Source organism: Embiotoca jacksoni, unplaced genomic scaffold (genome assembly GCF_022577435.1).
Source record: "Embiotoca jacksoni isolate LCO1_2020_lvr unplaced genomic scaffold, fEmbJac1.0.p SCAF_10, whole genome shotgun sequence".
Classification (NCBI taxonomy): domain Eukaryota; kingdom Metazoa; phylum Chordata; class Actinopteri; family Embiotocidae; genus Embiotoca; species Embiotoca jacksoni.
In genome coordinates, this window is record NW_027185230.1 from 11,123,228 (window position 1) to 11,143,411 (window position 20,184).

The 20,184-nt window shown below is 46.1% G+C and overlaps 1 protein-coding gene across 1 annotated transcript; it reads right to left on the reverse strand.

The window, feature by feature from the left end:
- Positions 1-40: 40 nt before the first annotated feature.
- On the reverse strand, positions 41-18,206 carry aebp1a (AE binding protein 1a). Its single transcript, XM_069166399.1, has 21 exons — positions 17,704-18,206; positions 13,434-13,667; positions 13,297-13,341; positions 12,555-12,620; positions 10,869-10,940; positions 10,123-10,182; positions 9,971-10,030; positions 8,680-8,757; positions 8,384-8,493; positions 7,649-7,788; positions 6,873-6,957; positions 6,629-6,773; positions 4,393-4,472; positions 4,169-4,292; positions 3,853-4,049; positions 3,082-3,255; positions 2,853-2,978; positions 2,523-2,769; positions 2,022-2,161; positions 1,171-1,270; positions 41-1,072 (listed from the first exon to the last, which is right to left on the reverse strand). Exons 1-21 carry the CDS (start codon positions 17,924-17,926, stop codon positions 474-476), a joined length of 3,105 nt encoding a protein of 1,034 aa, XP_069022500.1. The 5' UTR covers positions 17,927-18,206; the 3' UTR covers positions 41-473.
- Between the last annotated feature and the right edge of the window lie 1,978 nt (positions 18,207-20,184).

Genomic DNA, 20,184 nt, shown 5'->3' on the forward strand with positions numbered 1-20,184 from the left:
ACCATAAATTAGTACGCAGACAGATGGATATTAGAAAATAACTTCATTTTAATCGAATGCATTCAGCAGTACATAAAGGCCGGCAATCACTGTAAAGCCAAAAATGACACGGATATTCATCATAGATGATTAAGACATACCCAATCATATCTAATGACTCATGGTGTTGCTATCTGAACATACTTTTGGATTTATTGAACATGGAGCCAATTGAACAGTCGGGAACAGTCTCTGCTCAGCAGAGGCTTTTTTTTTTTTTTTTATTCCTGATCGATTCTTTGCAAAGCATTTTTTTTTTTTTTTTTTAAACATGTTTTTCTCCTGGAAGTCCAAACGTTCTGAAAGCGAAATAATTAAAAACCTGTGTATTTATGTTTAGTTTTTTTTTTTAGTTTTTTTTTTTTAAAGCTGTGATGTTGCACCACGTTGGAGTAGTTAGTAAGGTCTTTGTATAAAATAGACGTGTGTGGTAATCAGTCGATGCTGAATTCGAAAGGATAGTCCTGCGTGGGCACGGATTCAAAGATGACGCTGTCGAACGGGTTCTCGGTGGACCAGCTGTCCACGGGGAACCAGGAGTCGTACCAGGAGGTGGTCCTCTCGGCTTCAGGCGGCGGTGTCGTGGTGGTGGTGGTGGTGGTGGTGGTGGTCGTCGTCGTCGTCGTGCTGGTCGTCGTGCTGGTCGCCGGGGTGGTGCTCTGACCGGCTCGGAGCCTCTGCTGACGCAGCCGGCGCAGACGCATGATCCGCAGCCGCCGGAGTCGCTCGGCGTTCTGCGAGCGGGCGTGGGCGTCCGCCGCGTCTTCGCCGGCGCTCGGGGCGGCCGAGGTGCTCGCCGCCGTCGCTTTCACCGCGCCGGCCCTGGTGACGAGCCGGATGGGCCTCTTGCCGTTGAGCGCCATGATTTGCCTGATGCGGTCCCAGTTGGATTTGGTCAAGGTGAAGCTGCAGGGAGACGCTCCGGAGTCGTAGCCCACCATGCAGAGCCGGGTCTGGGGCGTGTAGCCGTCGGCTTTGGCCGTCACCCGGTACTCTCCGGGGTTCAGCAGCCGCCAGTAATCGCCGCCGACAGCTGAAATGAAATGTCCGGGGGTCACTTGTTAACGTTTGGTCGGCAAAATAATTTTAAAAAAAAGTTCATTATCTCTGAAATGCACGTCTGCGTCGTACCAGTTCTCACGTCGTGATGTATTCCCTCCACGGATACTGTGGCGTTAGAAAGCGTGTTTCCTTCCACGTCTCTCACGATGCCTTTTATTCCTCGATTCACCTGCGCGGGGAAACGGCACAGACCCGACGTAAAACATGAGTTTCAATGCACCAGAACCGCTGTGGACATAATTTGATAGAATCATTCAACACAATCCTGATGTACGGTCGGCGATTAATCGATCGTCAGGAAAATAATTTGCCGCTATGGCGAAAAAAAAAATCTTACGAATATTTGCAGATTTCAGCACCAAACAGAAGATTTATTACTATGAATGGATTATTTTATTTCTTTGGGCTATTAGTAGAACAAACCAAGACATTTTTAGGGTGTCGCGTTCAACCCGGCGAAATGGTTTGCCGTTTTTCGCCATTTCGTTCTTTTGGATCCAGAAGTGACCGTCATCTTTTATTGGGAGTCTATTGGATCCAGAGGTTTTTGCGAGTTCGCTGATGCAGCATTAGAGATGGGGTAAAGAACTCCGACATCCGTCGGCGCGCAGCTGCTGCTGCTCCTTGGCGTCGGAAAGGAGCCGGGGCGAGTTGGTTTGGGAATCTTGATTCGGACGCCTCCTGGGCACCTTCCGCTGGAGGTTTTTCTGAGCACCTGATTGAATACCGTTGAGGTCGACCCAGAACAATACTGCAGGGATTATACATCTCGAGCGGCCCGGGAACGCCTCGGGAAAGCGTTGCTGGGTACAGCAACGTATGGGCTGACCTGCTCAACGTGCCGCCGCCGCCACCCAACCTCGGATAACATGTATCCCAACACTTGAGGCCGAACCCTAACCTATCCGTCCGGTTCTCACTTGTTCGATGAAGGACAGCAGAGCCTCGCGGTTGTTCTCCCACTCCAGAGGCAGCTCGCTCTCGTGGGGAAACTTGTCGCAGCCCAAGAAGATGGAGAGCTCGAAGCAGTTGGTGTGCAGGTAGCTGAAGTCGTTCATACCTGCAGAAGAGAGACACCTGTTTTTAATCCTGGCGCCATGAAACCGGAGAGTTTTGCTTTCATTTGACAAGGTTTTGAGAAGTCCGAGAGGTACAACGGACATCTGGAATAAACTCGACATTAAACACTCTCATTCCCGACATCCAGTTCACTTTTTCTACGTTTTTTTTGCAGCAAATTGGTCCCGAAGTATCGGCTCTGGTGACATCCCTGCAGCTATAAAACAAGAAAATAAACAAATATATCCACAATGCGAGGTCAGTCGCGCCGGCGCTCTAGTACTGGCTGGATGTCGGACAGCCTTGAGATTTCACGGGTCAAAGAACCCCTCGAACTCCGGCGCCTCCGCGTCGACACTCACTGCCCACTACCGGCTCCCAGTTGGCTCTGTTGGCGATGCCCTGCCCTCCGGTGACATCATCGCCGTGGCAGGAGCCGCGGTAGGTCTCCGTCATGGTGAGGTGGCTGTGGGCGTACGACATCGCCAACCACCGAAACATGGCGTCGTCCGGCGTCTCCCTCAGGGCGCCTTCGCTCTGCCGCTGAATCCGAGCCCAGGTGTCCTCGTTCATCTCGGAGTTACTCCTCCAACGCCGGCTGTCGGTCAACTTGAACGTGAAGGACGGTAACGGATTATTACGAAAGGACGAAGAATCGGTGAGGTGGTGCTTCTTTTGTAAAACTGCCTTACAGATATCGGCGGACGCTGCATGTCGAACGGGTATGCGACCAGTTTTTCTCCTCCTTGCAGATTTGCTCCCAGCACAAACGGGGTGCGCTCCATCCAGGAAATTACCGCTTTGGTCTCGACCGCGAGCTAACAGGGCGGGGAGAAGAGAAACGGTTTTAAAGTCAACATTTACACTGCTTTAAAAAAAAACGTGACAAACTGGCTGCCCGGCGACCGTAACCGAACTCACGGAGCCGTTGAGGACGTTTTCCGGAAGGGGGATGTGATGGTTCGGCACGAAGCGAGGGACCCAGCCTCTGTCCTCGGCTCCCCACAAGATGCTGTTGAGATCCGGGAAGTTCTGGAAGATGTCGTAACCTTCCTCGGTCCAGTGGCCCAGCGCCCAGTTCCCCATCTCCGATCCCTGGAGGACAGCAGGGGGGAGGACCATACAAGGCGTCATTTCAAAGGTGTTACATGGAGCTGTTTGGCAGCACTACATAATTCATGTGGTTGGACTTCCTTAAACAAATTAGTCATGTCTGGAAAGACTGGGCAGCGTCTTCTATGGGTTTTATTGTGTGTTGTGTGACTGTGGCCGGCTGGGCCGATGCGTCGGCTGGTGGGGGAAGAGGCACCGAGTACTGACGTTCATTTTACAAAACAAGAATTAAACCAAAAGGCTTTAAACAACCACAAACATCAGCTTTATCCTGAGGAGAATTCAGGTGGAAGAATACATTAAGGGTCTTTAAAACATTGGAACATTGAGATGTCTTAAATACAGGCAGATTATGGACGAGGTGCTGAAAGTATTGGTCAGATTTTGAGACGCAGTATTTGCTTTGACACCGTTGACGGTTTTGTAAATTACAATATGTTGATTTTATTTATTTTTTTTCCCCCCCATCATGCTCAAAATAAAAACAGTTATTTCGCCGCAGTCCATGAGAGCCACGCTTCATTCGAAGACATAAAGGCCGAGCTATCCATCACCACGATACGCCGACGCTCGTCGTACCATCTCGTAGGCCAGCTCGTAAGCGTCGGGGTTCAGCGACGGCACCAGGTGAATCCTCACTCCGTCCACCAGGCGGCGCACTCGCGGGTTCTCATCGTTGTACTCTTTGCACAGAAACTGCATCAGCAGGAGGAGAAGCTCGCGACCCAGCGCCTCGTTGCCGTGGAGACCGGCTGTGTAACGGAACTCCGGTTCCCCTAGAGGCGACGCGATTTAAAGGGGACAGTACACGGTTTTATCAGTTCGATGAGGGGATTAAACCGCCAGATCAAGTGGTTTATAAATGTTTATAAGAGAAGTTTAACGACGTCCCTACCTGTCTCGTGCTCCCCGGGGTTGTCGGAGATTTCCATGGCGTACATCTTCAGGCCCTGCGAGCTTTTACCGATGTTGTAGATCCTGGTGATGTTGGGACACTCCTCGTTTATGACTTTCATCATCTGGACGAGACGAACGAAAGGGGAAAATTGGATTTTCACTGCTTGGAGAATTGTCGGTTCATAATCTTTGACGTTCTGCATTCAGAGTGGAAAACCCGACCTGTCTCATATCCTTGTAGTTGTGGTGTCTGAAGTCCAGGTCGTCCGATGGGTTCACTTCGTTCTCGCTGCGGTGGGTGCCTGAGGAAGCAACACGCTGATGAAACGCGAGCAGTGTTGGAAGGAGTCTTAGATGCAGATAAGTCACTCTAAAAAAAAAAATACTCCGTTTCAACTAAAATTCTGAATTTAATTTAAAGAATAATCCCGTTAATGTGTCTATTGTGTATAGCAGTTCCGGTTGGCTATTTTCCGTGTTTGCTTCGTAGTCTGTATTTAAAAATGGACGTAGCCTCCGAGTCAGCAAGTGAAGCCAATGCAGACGTGCCTTAAAGTGCAAAACCGCTGAGGGCCACTAGGGGCTGGCTCCAGTAGACTCCCACTCAAAAGTCATCAACTTCTTTGAAACTCAATAAATGGATATGAAATGAATGAAAATAATTCCAGCATTGATTAGATATTAGGCCTAAAACGCTGCTATCTTTGGGGGTGTGTCTCATTATATGTAGGCGGAGCATAGTTAGTCAGATCCACCCGTTGCTCCTCCCCAGCCCAAATATGGACGGGCTCCACAAAATAAAGGATAAAGTTGGCAAAATGTCCGTTCCAGGTGGCAAATTTCTGTTTCCTTTCAGACAGGCTGAAAATTTGAAATGATTCATGTAAAATTCTCTAGCTTTTCGTTCCAATATACACCGTTTTGTTTCTTCGAGTCTTTACAACGGAGGTGGAGAGTGCACAGTGACCCATAGAAATACGGCAGTGTGAAATAAACTTGTATCCAAGCAAAGGTACAGAAGTATTTGCAAAATATACTTAAAAGAATCAAAAGTAAATGCAAAGTGCATGAAGGTGAATTTATTTTTATTTTTAAGTTTTCAAATTTATATGTTGCTGAGTATTTAAATCTTTTTTACGACCTGTTCTTGGGTTTTGTTTTTAAAATAAAAAAATCTTTAAAGTTGCTAAAACCTCAGCTGTCAGAGAAGCAGTACCTCAAAATGGTACAGTACTTCAGAAAATGTACTTATTTACTTTCCAGCGCTGCGGAAAAGACTTTCTGCCGCTGGGAAAACGTGCGTCTCCCTAAAAGCTGCTACTTCTATTGAATGATGGAAACGATTAGCAGTTATACTGTACTTCAGTTACGTAACACACAATTTAAGGCCCGAGGTCATGAGGTTCGTGTTGTGAAATAGACGTTTGTGTATCACCGCTGTTGGGTGAAACCGTTCTCGCTCAAAGTTTGGCTCGCCTGGTGTTTTTTTCTTCCAGTGGACGGTGACATATCGCTCTGAGGAATGAGAACGTTGTGACTCACAAGGTCATGAAACTCTTTACAAAACTCTCCACGGGTTCTTAGAAGTCTTGTTTATTCAAGATATGTAGCAGGGCTGGATTACCAACTGGACAAAGTGCAGTGCTTATTAGGAAACACCTAAAAAAAACCTGGTGGAAATGAGAAGCATAAGAATGCAACCAACTATTTTTTTTTCACCATCAATGTGTTCGGCAACTATTGTGCTTAATATTCAGTTGATTTTTCTGGGTAAAAAAATAAATACAAAAAATTGTGGAAATACCAATCTATATTCCCTGAAGCGTAATTTAACATTTATAAAATGATATATGTAAAATACTATCAGAGAAAACTGACAAAACTTTCATAAAATTCACATTTTGGTAGCTGATATTAAAGAACTTTAAGCATTATTGCTTTAAGGTCCCATGTTTTGCACTTTTCTGGTGTTTTATTTTCAGTCTTGATCTTCATCAGATGAGATTTTTTTTATTTTTATGTACCAAAAACCATATCAGTGGAGTTTTATATCCTCCTTGAAGCTTCTCCCTGCAGCTCCACCAACAACAGTTTTTTGTTTTTTTTGTGTCCGTGTCTTTAAGAATGACCTTTTTCGTCTAATTGGCTGAGTCTTTTCTGATTGACACGCCCCGACCAATCACAGGCTTTCTCCGGTCCTGTAGCTTGTTAGCTCCGCAACAGAATGACCACAGTGTTTTTTTTACTACATAAAAGGCTGAGGGTGGTCTTATGACATCATCGAGAGTTTGTGACATCACGTTATGCAACATGAGACCTTTAAAAAATATATATATATATTTCAACAATTAATCAAGCCCCTAGATGTGAGATTTTTCTCGTGTGTGTGTGTGTGTGTGTGTGTGTGTGTGTGTGTGTGTGTGTGTGGTGCGTTGAGGATGTTTTGTGTGACACTAACTGGGCAGCTGACAGGCCAGGACCTCCACTCTGAGACAAAGGCTGCCGTTCCAGCTCTGAGGCAGGATGCGGATGTAACGCGCCACCACGGGCGCATTGAACTGACTCATCACCGGCGTGTCCTTATCCACGTTCCCGTAGAACAGCTGCAGGAGAGGATCGCAAATGGGAGAGGGGGGTGGGGCGTTAATGCCGGGGTCTGTTTTGGGTGCGTTTATAAGGTGTTCGTTTAGTTTTCCACTCACCCATTCGGCGTAGCCGTCGTGCAGCACCGTCCAGTCGCGGCTGTCGTTGCTGAACGCCACGAAGTAGGACGACACGAAGTCCTCGCTGAAATGCAAACGGCAGCAATGAGTCCATTGTCTGAAAGATCGCTTCCACCAGGATGTCAGGAATTAGAGTCGTTGCGACAATTAACGCCTAGCAGTTGTGCGGCTTCGCCAACCACTCGAGCCATAACCCATGTAGGTATTTGACTCACAGTGACCTTGACCTTTGACTCTCCAAAATCGAAACGGTTCACTGCTGAGCCAAAGTGGACATTTGTGACGAATTTGAAGAAGTTCCCTCGAGGCGTTCCTTACAAAATTGCGTTCGCAGGCGTGCGTTCAATATGTGCCGAAAGTGACCCTGACCTTTGACCTTTTAAACACCAAAATCTTATCAGGTCATCGTTGGTGCTCGGTAAACGTTCTGGCCAAATTTGAACAAATTGCCGCCGGGCGTTCATGATATATTGACTTCACCGGAAGGGGGACGGACAGGTGAGGGGAACGGGAGGGTCACAGTGACTTTGACCTTTGACCTTTGACCACCAAACTCCCATCAGTTCGTCCTTGAGGCCGAGCGAACGATTGCGTCACGTTTGAAGAAATTCCATCCCGGGCGTTCCCGAGATATCTCGTTCACGTGAATGTTTTTGAAAATTGGGGGAGGGGAAGGTCACGGTGAACATGACCTTTGACCTTCGCCGGACGGACGAACCCAAAAAAAAAAAAAAAAAAATGCTCGCAGGACTCACTTTTGCTCGGAGTTTCTCCCCTGAGTGATGACGCCCGTGAACTCCACCTCCCGCCGGGCGTCGACCTCGAACCAGTGGTTCCGCTCCTCCGGCTCGGCGCACCAAGCGCCGCCGAACAGATCCTCGTCGTTGTCGGAGCCCTGGAAACAAACACAAGGTTTTTTTGGTGTTTTTTTTAATTCCTGCGGGGTAAAGAGAGACTCCGGCTTTGCTCTCGTTTCCCCGAATCGCTACAACGCAGGTGGCGAGTGTGACGTTAGCCTGACCCACAGAAACACGGTAAAACTTTTCCGATTTAAGCAGCTCCTTCAACGGCAGACTGCTGCACCCTCAGTGCGGAAAAGAGCGCCACCTAAAATAACGTTGCACCCGACGCGTTTCCATTTATCCCAATATTTATTTTCATTTGATTTGTTTTTTGTGTATATAGTCTGCGTGTGTATTTATTCATAATTTTTTTTCTAAAAGAATTCTTTTTATCCATCTTATTTTATGTGTACGTATTTGCAAACTTTTTCATACTGCGCGCACCCTTTTTTTGTGTTTCTATGCCCGCTGTGACGACTACATTTCCCCAAAGGTGGGATTAATAAAGTCCCAAATCTAAAAACGTGAATGGGCCAGAGGGATCCTTTTAAGTTGGGAGCGTGTTGCAGTTTACACGGGAGTCTTTGAGGATTTGTTTTCGGTTGGGCGTTCATCGCGTGACGCGAGGCAACGCGGGCCTCCGCATACCTGCATGTTGAGGCGTCCCCTCTGAGCCACGAAGCCATGGTGAGACTGAGAGGAAGCCAGCAGCTGGTCGTCTTCCACCCGGTGAGACTCCAAACCCAGAGGGGGACAATCTGAGAGGTGAAGAAGCCAAAAAAAAACCACAAACGAGTAAGAATCGGTTTCGAAACGCCAGACGCTGTGAAACGTCCTTAAAAACAAACGGAGTGATTTAACAGATGAACGCAAACCTCCGATTAATCTTTAATTTAACGAGTGAGGAAATGAAAAAGAATTAAAGAAGCAGTAAATCCTCTTACTTTTTGGTTCAGCCGGCACCGAGATCTGCTTCAGCCTCTCCTCTTCCTCCTCCTCCCACTGCTTCCTCAGCCGCTCGGCTTCCAGAGAGTGAACGAGAAAACAGTGTGTGTGTGTGTGTGTGTGTGTGTGTGTGTGTGTGTGTGTGTGTGTGTGTGTGTGTCAGAGCGCGTCAGAGCGGGGACCTCGCTCTCCCCGGCCGAGCGTACAAAATATTTCCATATGTGCTCGTACGGGCGTCTCGAATGTGGGTCACTTCAAGTGTGTCTGGAAACACGGCTCTCAAAATGTTGCGTAAGACTTGAACCGGGTCCTCGCATCGACCCGACATCACCCATGAGCTTTATATAACCTTATATAATCTTTAACTGAGCAGCTCGTGTCTTATTTATTAATATGCTTAAGAACGAAACGCGGACGGCAACGATAAAAGGAAAAGTCTAGTGTCATTCTGCTTCAGCGGTTATCAAGAATTCCCATCAAAAGACGCAATTCATTACGTGTTAATCCGTCTGCTTGTCCTCTGCGGCTCTCGGCCCGAGCGGCAAACAGCGGTGACGTCACCCGTCGGTTTGTGAACGGCCGATGTGGTTCTGTCCGTCGCCGTCTCGCTATTTCGGGGCGGTTTGGAGCAGGAAGTGACCACATTCGGACGAGCCGGGGGAGGAGCGAGCGGTGGATCGAATTGGAAACCCGACGATACGAAGTCCCGCCCAGCGATAGCTGTAACCTGACTGTTTTTTTGGGGGGGGCGTGTCAATCAAATAAGACACGCCCCCCCCAAAACATGTCTTTTTTTTAAGTTTCCTTTGAAGACGTAAACCTTTAAAAAAACTCAAAAAACATGTAGTTGTATTTTCAAACAAGACTGAAGGTCACGATGTGTTTTTGTGCTAAATGCTAACGTCAACAAACTCACGAAGACAATGCTGACATGCGGGTGTTTAGCAGGAAGCATGCTAACGTGCTAATCGGCCCTACACAAAGTCAACGGGCTCAATTCTAACGATCTAAGTTAACGGCCTGACGATGTAAGTGCATTTAGCTCGTGTCCAATCAGATTCCCGTCATTGCATTCTGTTTCAGTTAATCGTAGGTGTGTTTTGGGCCGTGTCATCTCCCGTTTAAAATTCAGGTGAGCGTGCACCTCGGATTGCTGTTACAGCACCAGTTAGCATTTAGTGCTCATTCATTTTTTTTTTTTTAAAAAGGCCGATATCCGACAGTATTTTAGCTCACGACCAGAAACCCCCCCCCCCCCCCCCCCCCCCAAAAAAAAAGTCAAAGAAAAACCTTTTTCTGCCTTCTCCTTCCGAGCCCGCTCCTCCTCCTCTTCTTGTTTTTTAGCTGCCACTGCGGTTTAGAGAATAAAACAGACAATCACTCGTGCCAGGATCGAGACCTGCAGCTCGCGGGATAGATTACCAATGGGAAAGAAGACGTACGGTCAGCGTAGTCGTACTCTTCGTACCAGGGGCCGACGTACGGGATGGAGGTGGTTTCCTCTGAAACGGAAACAAACAGCTTTGATTTTTATTTATTCCACGAGGAACGCATGGACACAATTACGCACGTAAACACGAAGAATTAAAGTAAGGAGAGTTCCCCAAATATGAATCATTACCTCAATAAACATCGCTAAAGTCAGTTGGATCTTTAACATTTTCATATTTTTCTAAAGTAATTTTCCTGTTGTTCAAAACTACATTAAATTATTGATACTGGCAGATTTGGCAGATTTTGTGAACCAAATTTTCATTTAGGGGCTGAGAAACAAAAATTACATCAAACAATCTGTAGTTAAAGCAGTTACTATAAACCTCATCCGGCCAGATTCATCTGAAGTATAAACCAGAATTTGAGTCCATATCAACAGAACCAAAAACAAGATCAACATTCATTAAAATGTTTCAAGCTTGCTAAATCCATTTTGACTGATATTTATCTTTGTCATCATACAATATATATATATAAAAAAAAGTAGGAAACCGCTTTTATATTTCCAAATAAACCTGAAAATATTCAATTTGTATTCAATTCAAAACTAAATGCAAAAATAGAAAACATTTTCTCTCGTGGTCGTAGACTTTTGGACACCACTATATTTTTGTGTTAATCTACCAACTAGCTGTATATCAAAAATGAAACATGCATCGCAGACGCAGCCCGACACTGTTTAACAGAGGGTTACCTGGTATGTAAATGATGACCTCAGTAGTTGTGCCGTCTTTCTTCTTATCGATGTGTCCACCAGGCAGCTCATCTGTGAGGGACACAGCACACATAATTTATCATCATCATCATCAGAGGTGTGAGATAAAGGTTCCCTGATGTAATCTTTGCCATCAAACAAACTATCTAGTATTCCAGGTGTCGTCTCTTGATCAGCATCAGCACGAGCAGAGAAACATCAGATTTTGCGGTCAAAACTCTGTAAATGGTCAACAGAGACTTTTGAAACGCTACAGAAAAGTCTACGGCGATGAAGCGACGAGCCGGGCGAGGTGTTCTGAGAGACGTTCAACGTTTCAAGAGGAGGCGGAGCTTCACCGTCCAAGACCGAAGAAGACGCTTCAGGTCAGGAGACACCGGGTGGGTTTTCTTTGACGTCGGTGGGGTCGTGTCACCGTGAATTCGTCCCCCCAGGGTCAGACTGTCAACACCGAGTTCTACTGGGACCTTCCGAGGCGTCTGAGGGGAAAACATTCGCTGTGAACCACCTGAACTGAGGCGCCATGGCAACGGTGGTTCTCCAACATGGCAACACTCTGTAAGCGGATGTGTTGAAGATTTTATTTCCCAAAATTTTGGCCCAAAATCTGACGCAAGGGACAAAGACCGAAAACGAATATTGGGATGTCTGTGGTCTTTGGGCCCTCAGGCGGTACTGCTTTAATAACAGCCACAATTCAGTAGTGGAAATTACTGCATGGGCTCAGGAACACTCAGGTGTAAGCGGGTGTGTTGAAGATTTTCTGTTCCCCAAAATCTTGATGTTTCTCTGCTCCAGTTTTCAGGTCCGCGGTGAAATCACAAAACGTTCACGTACCGGCGGTCACGTTGACGTGTGGAACTCAGGTGCTGGATGTCGATCAAGAGACGACACTCGGAATACTTCCTCATGAAGGTCGTTGCTTCCTGCTGCTCCGTGTGCATCACTGCGCTGCGTTCAACGGGAACACTCTCTGAACTTTTTGATTGCTTTTCATAGTTCGCAAAAGAGACACCGAAACTATCAGAAATCGTTTTTAACCGCTCTGAAACAGGACCATAGTGCTAAAAGTTAAAGACTTTCTTACTGACTGAGTGTCATTTGGACGCCATGTGTACATCTGAAGACTCCAAATGTCCCTTGAGGAGAGCTGCCAGGGCCACTTCACGCACAAATAAATCTGTAGCTTGGACAGTTATTTTTTTTTTATATCTTCCTCAGCTTTCAGGCAGACCGAGCCACAGGCGGTTATTTGAACATTTACCAACTTCAAAGACCCGTCGCTCCGTTTCTACATCAACCGGAGAGTTTCTGACACTTTCATGAATAAACGTTCGATGTTTCATTTAAAGAAAAACAAAAAACTTTTTTTATGCTCACCGTCCATCCATTTATATTAGGATATGACTTTTTATTGTAGAGTCAAACCGGAGGAGGTTTATTGGTCGTGCTTTATCCAGCAGTCTCTTCTTGTCGAACACATTTGAATAATAAATCTGTTTAATGGAGAGCAGCAGTGTTTTTGCTGCTACTGTTCCTCGACATGCAATCTTCCTTTTTTCTTTTCTTTCTTTTTTTTACGGCCCACTGGAACCTCTAAGCTCTGTCATAAAAGGCTTCATAAAAATCTTTGGCCCTGAATAAAGTGACGCTGATGAAACCTACGTCCGGCGTCCCAGTAGTCAGCGTCAAGAGTTTTCGTTGGAGATGTCGGCTCCTTGGAGACGTCAACTGCATGAAAAAAAAAAAGACAGGCGGGAGCAGAATTAGTCATCAAGTTTTAACTGCAAAGAAATGATTAAGACGTAAGAAGCTGGTGAGGATTTTTGTCTACAATGTGGACAAAATTAAAGACGAATATTGTAATTTATTGCTGTTGTTGTTGGAGTTGTTCTCCAAACCTTCTGTAATATAAAGTCTGATAAAGCAACTTTTAAAACAAGAAATAACTCAATCTGATTGAGAACCACTATGCCCCGCCCACCTATAGCGGAAACCTGACGGCACCACAGGCCTGTCAATCAAACAGACACGCGCCCAAAAATGCCACTTTTGAAGGCCTAATTTCTATTTAATGCTGAAATTATTTTCGGTAGGAGCACCAGAAAACTAATAAGAAGGAGTGGCTTTATGGAATTACACTATAATGACTCGTGGAAAACATTTATTGACATGGTATTTAATGAGAGATGTTGAATGGGAGTCTATGGAGCCGGAGGCTTTTTGGAGTCAACCTCTAGTGGCACTTGGTGGTAGTGCAACTTAAGGCACTTCTATATTGGCTTCGCTTTTTAAATTTGGAAGCTATGCCCACTTTATTTAGTCTATAGTTGTGACGTAAAATTGGGTCATGGGGTTATTTAGAGTGAGTCGCGGATGTGTGTGTGGTGGAACTTTTTTTTCTCACTGAGGTCTGGTTCGACAGGCTCCTTCGGGGTCATAGGTTGAATCACTGCAGAGATCAAATATGAACAGAGAAAGGATTTGTAATACTCATAAAGATGAAAGTTACACCTTATATTAATGCATCTAAAATGTACGTACGCGTTTTCCAGCCCAGCTCCATCAGCAGCTTCTTCTCTTCCTCCTCCATTGAAGATCGCCTCACGCCCGGCTGCACCGTGGTCGTCTGCGGTTTCTTGGTGGCTTTGGGCGCCTTCGGCTTCTTGGTGGGTTTGGGTTTCTTGGTGGGTTTGGGGGCTTTTGGTTTTTTGGTGGGCTTCGGGGCTTTCTGCTTCTTCGCTTTGGCCTCTTTCTCCGCTGCCTTCTTTGCCTTGGCTTCAGAGAGGAGGACAAACACTCGGTCCTTATCGTGTATGTATACATGTGTGAAGGACACACAATAAAGCAGCTGCGTGGCTCCTTTAAACGGTTTATTGTTGTTTTACATGAACTGTAAACGCCGAATGTTCCTCTTCAGTTCTTCTTTATAGTCTGCTTCTACTGTTTGCAAAGCGTCAGTCTGCACCAATAAAACCAGTTAAAACTCAGACATACAGACACACAAACGCAGCAGGACCTGGTTCTATGGATGTGTTAGTGAATGGGCCGAATGGACAACCCGGTATCACGGCTAATCGTGTAATACACACGCTCGTCCACTAGAGGGAACAAAAATGCCTTTTTATTTGTTCTCAAGACCTCCTTTGCAGCAAGACGGTCACGTGACATAACCTATATTTACATACGTGTTATTCCAATCTGGTATCACTGCAAATCGTGTTATACATACACTTGTCCACTAGAGGGAACCGTATCACCGTCACGGCTGGAGCTCCGTGGTAACAACATGGGAACTCTTTTGCACCGTATGCTTTGTTTCAAGTGTTTAAGTCGTAAACACGCCGTTGCTAGGCAACGTGGACAGCGTCTAGAAGCCGCAGAGGCTCACAATTTGTCAAGCTAACAGGGGAGTAACGTAATGCAGGAAATGAAAAGGCACAGAGGGAAAAGATGAGGCCGCTGAGAAGATCAACATTTTCCTCAGACGTAGATTGTTATCTAAGTTACGAAGACAAACTTTACGTGACTAAAATTACAACATATTAGCTTAGCATCCAACCAAACCTGAACTTCCGTGACCTCTGATTTATCCGTTAAACGTCTGCTAACACGTCACAACTCATGAACCCGAGGCTCATAGAAATGTTTTTGTTCCGATGTCAAGAGGGCCCCGTTTACACGGACTTTTCTTGTGTTACACGGTAAATACGACGCCATTTGAACGCAGCATTTGCACCTTGAGGTTTTGAGTCCAATAATTTAGTTTTATCCAAAGGCAACTGGAGTTTTTTTTTGTTTTTTTGAAGATGCCTCTCATCCAAAAAGGTCGAGGACGGAAACTAAAAGAATTGCCTTTGGATAAAAACTTAGATTGACCTTCACAGACACGTTAAAACGATGAATTAATTGCATGCTCAGTAAACTTCACCCACATCCAGCTTTCATTTCTGAAACTGAACAGAAGGACGGAGGCGATCTCAGAATCAACCGGACTCAAACTTCAGTCGTCTTTTCGATGCGGAGGTGTTGAGTTCCTCCTCCTGACACTGATCACAAACTGCTTCTAAACTCGAAAGGCGGTTTTAAATTGAGTTACGAGGAATATTACAGAGAGGAGATCTTCAAAGAGTTCAGTGTTTTGAATCCACGACCATCATCCGACGCCGACACAGAGGGACGCTTGTTTTCCTTCTGCCAGACGTGCTTCTTGATGTTCCACCGGTACGTAAACACAACAGTCCATCTCAGCCAACCCATTACTCAGCATCCGTCTGCAGGGCGGCCGCTTCTCATTAGTCACCTGCTCCCTGCGTCTATGTAAACGTACTTAAATTCAAATAAAGTAGTCAATTTATGTTCCAAATCTGACCTCAGAAACGTTCCTGTTTTGACACAACTATTCCTGCAAATAGGGACTTTAGTGAATAACGTGCCTGGAGCTGATTAACAGTCTTGGTTTGAGGAGTAATAAATCTATATTTACAGTCAAAGTATCTAATCCCCAGCATCAAGTACAAATCCATCTTTAATGGAACGTGTGGATTTAAGGAGTCAAGTCATTTTTATTTGCACATCAGACAGGATTCGAATAAGTCAGACAAATCCAGCCATTAAAAACAAATTAAGCAGTAAACAAATAAAGTAACTTTGAGCCTAAATAACACACGAGGATATCAATGAGCTGTGGTTAATGCTGAAAAAAAAATCAAATAGTACTAAAAAAAATGGGCCTAATCTGGAGATGCCACTTAGAATAAATCGATTTTCACTCCAGATTTGGAGGGAGAGGATGTTTCAAAGTTTCGGCGCTGCCACTGAGGAAACCTGGTCGGCCCTAAAAAGAACGGTCTGAATACAGGAACTACTAAAAGCTGCTGGTGCAAGTTACCTGAGCAGGCGATGAGGGGTTCAACAGATCAGAGTAGATAAGACAGGGCTGCTCTATTTAAGCACCAACACACAAACCTCCATCCATTTAATGCCGCTAATACGAAACGACACAAAAGGGATCGGCAATTATTTACAGCTGGGGGCCGACAGGGAAGTAAAACCATGAAGAGTTTGGCATTTTTTGCATTAAGATTTTTTGCAAAATTGGGTGTTATCGACTAATTCCATCTATCAATTTTCTGCCGACCTTGGTTCTCCTCAGCAACTTATTCCAGATCCTCCTGGAGGATCCCCGAAGCGTTCCCAGACCGCATGGGATATATAATCCCTCCAGTGTGTTCTGGGTTGACCCGTGGTGTCTCCTACCAGCTGGACGCGCCGAGGAATCATCCTAATCAGATGCTGAACCACCTCAACATGAAGGAGCTCTACTTCGGATGTCGGAGCTCCTCACTCTATCTCTAAGGCTGAGCCCGGCCGGCCTGGAGAGGAAACTCCTGTCAGACGCTTCTTATCGTTGAGCTCACTCTTTCGGTCGCTACCCAAAACCCGTGTCCGGCTCCGCTGCTCTTGACCGAAACCGACGCCTCACCCTTCAACTTCAACTTGAGGCAGGAACTCCATCCCAACCTGAAGGGAGCAAGCCACCCTTTTCCAGTAGAGAACCAAGTCTGAGGCCCAAACGCAACCAATCTATCCTGCCACCAAACGGCCAGCCCATGTTAGGATGTCAGGATCGGTGAAAAGTCCTCACGTGCACCAGTCAGGACTTTTCTAGCAGAACCAACAGCACCCGGGTTATTCATGTTTGACCCACTCCAACATCCGAAGAATTCAAACAGTCCAAACTCGAAGTGATGAAAGCTGAAGTGACCTTCTCAAAGTTTTTAAAAGACAGGAAGTGCTTGAGCTGAACTAAAACTCTGAGATTGAATCTGCAGGTCTGTTAAAGAAGCTGTAAAACAACCTTTTTGCACAGGAACTCGTCATAAATGAATCCATCCACGCATCCAATAACTGCCACCAAAACAAATAAAAGTCTTTCCTTTGATCGGTCGTACAAATCTGCGCAGACCCACTCGGCTGCATCTGAACTCGACTGTCAAACTTCTACTATGCAGATAAAGATTCTGCACGCTCAGCAGATCCCCTCGCCGCACAAACAAAAGCCTGACAGACGAAAAACTGTTGCGGTTCTGTTTTTTTTTTTTGTTTAATTACGGCCTTGCATGTAACCCAAATCCTCCACACATGAAAAACTCGCGGTTGTTTGTTTTTTTTGCTTTTTTTTTTTTGCTTCATGCAGCGGAAAAGTTAACATTCAGCAACACGAGTGGATGAGTGCTACTGAAAGCGGGGCCCTCTCGTAAAAACCTCAAACGCCTGCTCACCGGTGGGAAAGATCGTAGTGGAAATATTTCTGCTGTCTCTCTGTGTGTTTCACAGATGTTCGTCTGCTAAAGTCAGAACCAAAGATCTTCTGATCGTTGCGTTTTCACAAAAACAAGGTGAAACTTTTCAAGAGTTGGCAGAAGAAAGCAGCGGTGTGCGGTCCGACTGCCAAGAAACTGTCAGACCACCAGCTGAATCACTGCAAGTTTTCCGTCCCCCGTCATCGCTGAATCACTGGCATACTTTCACCAAAACAAAAACCCGTAAAAAAGGAAGAAACTGGAAACCTTTTTCGTGGCGCCAAAAAGGTCAGAAAACTGTCTGAGAAGAAGAAATGTGAAGTGAAGCTGGATGTTTTCTTGCCTCTCAGATTGATTGCAGCCTTTCCTGTCTGAGCTTCCTCCTGCGTTTTGGCCTCGAGCTCCGACTGAGAGCTCAAAGGGCCAGAAAAGGTCAAAGAAAAAAAAAAAAACTACAAAATCACAGATCGACATCACCTGAACATCTGCGACCGAGCGTCCCGACTCACCTGCCTCTATTTGCTCGGGTGTTTTCTTCTTCTTTGGTTTTGCCTGCTGCTCTTCCACCACATCAACCGGCTGGTCTGACATTTCGACGTCCCCTCCTCGGGATCCTCTCACCTGGAGCGGACTCTTGTTCTGCTTGGCATCTTCTTCTTCTTCTGCTCGTGCACAGACCAGGAAGCAGCACAGGGTCAGACCGACCCACAGCGCCAGCACCTCGGCCCGCATCTCCCTCCGATTGAACCAACGCAGACTCCAGAAGTCCTCCGGGAATAATCTCAAGACTGATCAGTAAAAATAACTCCCAGTCTCACCAACATCTGACCTGCAGATGCAGCTTCGTCTTATCTCGGGGGGGGGGGGTCCTTTAAGAGGTCTCGGAGGACATGAAAGGGACGAGAACAAAAGGACGAGCCTGCGGAGGGTCTGGACGGCTTCCTCCCCTCTGATGGAGACTCTGAAGAAGAAAGTTTCAAAGCAGCGTCAGTGGAGGAAATACATCTGTCTGAAGTGGATTTTTGAGCAGCAGCAGAGCTACACACCTCCCGTCTTCTTCTTCCTCCTCCTCCTCCTCCTCCTCCTCCTGCATTCTCCTCAGTCACATCTCTCCCTCATGGCCCTTCACCCCCTTTTTTTTTTTTCCCCCCCCCTCACCCATCTCCGAGCAGGAGGGGAGGAGCATCTACCACATGTGACATTCCTGCGAGGGAGGGGAGGGGGGAGACAAAGACGGACATAAAATTAAGTGAAGGTTTCGGAGGACAAGAGAAGGACTTTGGTTCGCGGGTGTTTCAAGGTGATTTAAGACAAGCCGAAGCTCCACGTTGACTCTGAAAGGAAAAAGACAGAAAACTTTTAGAGAACTTAAAATGTGGACAAAAAAGTAAAAAAAAGCTGAATGCTGCTGTTGCAAATCTCCGGTAAACTTTCGACGTGAGACTTTTGAAAACGTCTTCGTGCACGTGAAAATTTTAATCCGTGAGCAACCCGGCAGAGTGAGCTCGCTCAGACTGCAGGTGAATCAAATCGGATATTTATGACCGACATGTTCTGCACTGTTATTTAAGTGAGCGGATCAGATTTGTCCGGACGTCACCAAACCCTATCTCTGCGTGGGTTGCTGTGGTAACGACGTACGCGTCGCTAACCCTTACGTCTGGGCACGACCGGTGGGGGGGTGGAAAGAAAGCTGGAAAGCCGGAGTTTGGGGCGGAGCTGATGGCAGTAGTGACCCCCTCAATTGTCCTCTAGGAAAATCCAGATGTTCTGATCATATACTTGTTTCTCTGCTGCGCCCTCTAGTGGAGTCCTCCGGTAGACACGCAGAGCACAGAGGAAAGGGGTGCGACCTCAGTGTCCAACCTCCTCCAGGTCACCGTTCGGTTCGCGAACGCTCGTTTTGAAGCTTTCAGTCTGGCTTTTCGGTCGTCGGATGCATTTAAAAAAAAAAAAAAAATAGTTTCGGGTGCCGTCCGCATTTTCCGAGTCGAGTTGAATCGTAACATGTGGTTGAAAAGCATCTACAACGAGCTGAAAACACAACTCGTCTTTTAGCTGCCGACTACTTTCTAAGTTTCAGTTTCGAAAATACCTCGCTGCCGCCGGTCGATGCAACGACTAAAAATAGACCTGATTAGCTGCAGATTTCTGTCACCGACACTCGATGATTTGTGCAGCTTTAAGCATATTTGCCGTTTAATTTTCGGTCGCAGCTTCACCTTCAGCTTCGTCCAGATTCGTCATGTTCGGATCTGGGTCGAAGTCCATTAACTTTTATAGGAACCTGGAAAACAAAAGTTCAAACATCAGTCTTTATTCTGACAGCAATGCCTCAATGAAGAAATTGCATAACCTGTTCAGATCTACATTTCAGTGAGCAAAACAGCGTTAGTCAGAGCAGAAGAACTGTTTCCAGATGTGAGTATTTATTCCTGGGTGAACTAACTGAGTCATGTTGTAAAGTCAGCGGAGGGACATTCCTCTCTGCCGCCTCATCTTTGCCTTCAGCAGATCAGAAACACGTTTCTTTCTTCTTCTTTTTTCTTTTTTTTTTAAATCAACTTGTTCGGCCGAGTGAAAGAAACATTTCCCCAATAAAAACAAGTGCCGGTGCAAAACGGGCTAAAAGACAGGTGTCGACACAGTGGAGCTTTGAGCCGTCAAAACAATGCTAACATGCTAATATGCGAACATGGATCTGTGCAGCAGACTTCTGGGATGCTTTTTGATGTTCGAATGAAACAAATACCAAAACCGAACCAGGAATTTTCTTTTCTTCGCTCGCCAACCGGTCGGGTCTGGAGTTTTTCTTTTACTGTTGAAAGACAGTTTTTACTTCCAGCTGTTGCTCATATGGGAATTATTGAATCTTTGGGATCCTCTTTATAATGTTTTAATGTTCTTTTGTGAGAACTTTTCTATGTTGGGTACCCTGAGACGACCACGGTTTGTGAACTGCCGTTTTGAAGCCTCGAGTTCGGATTTCA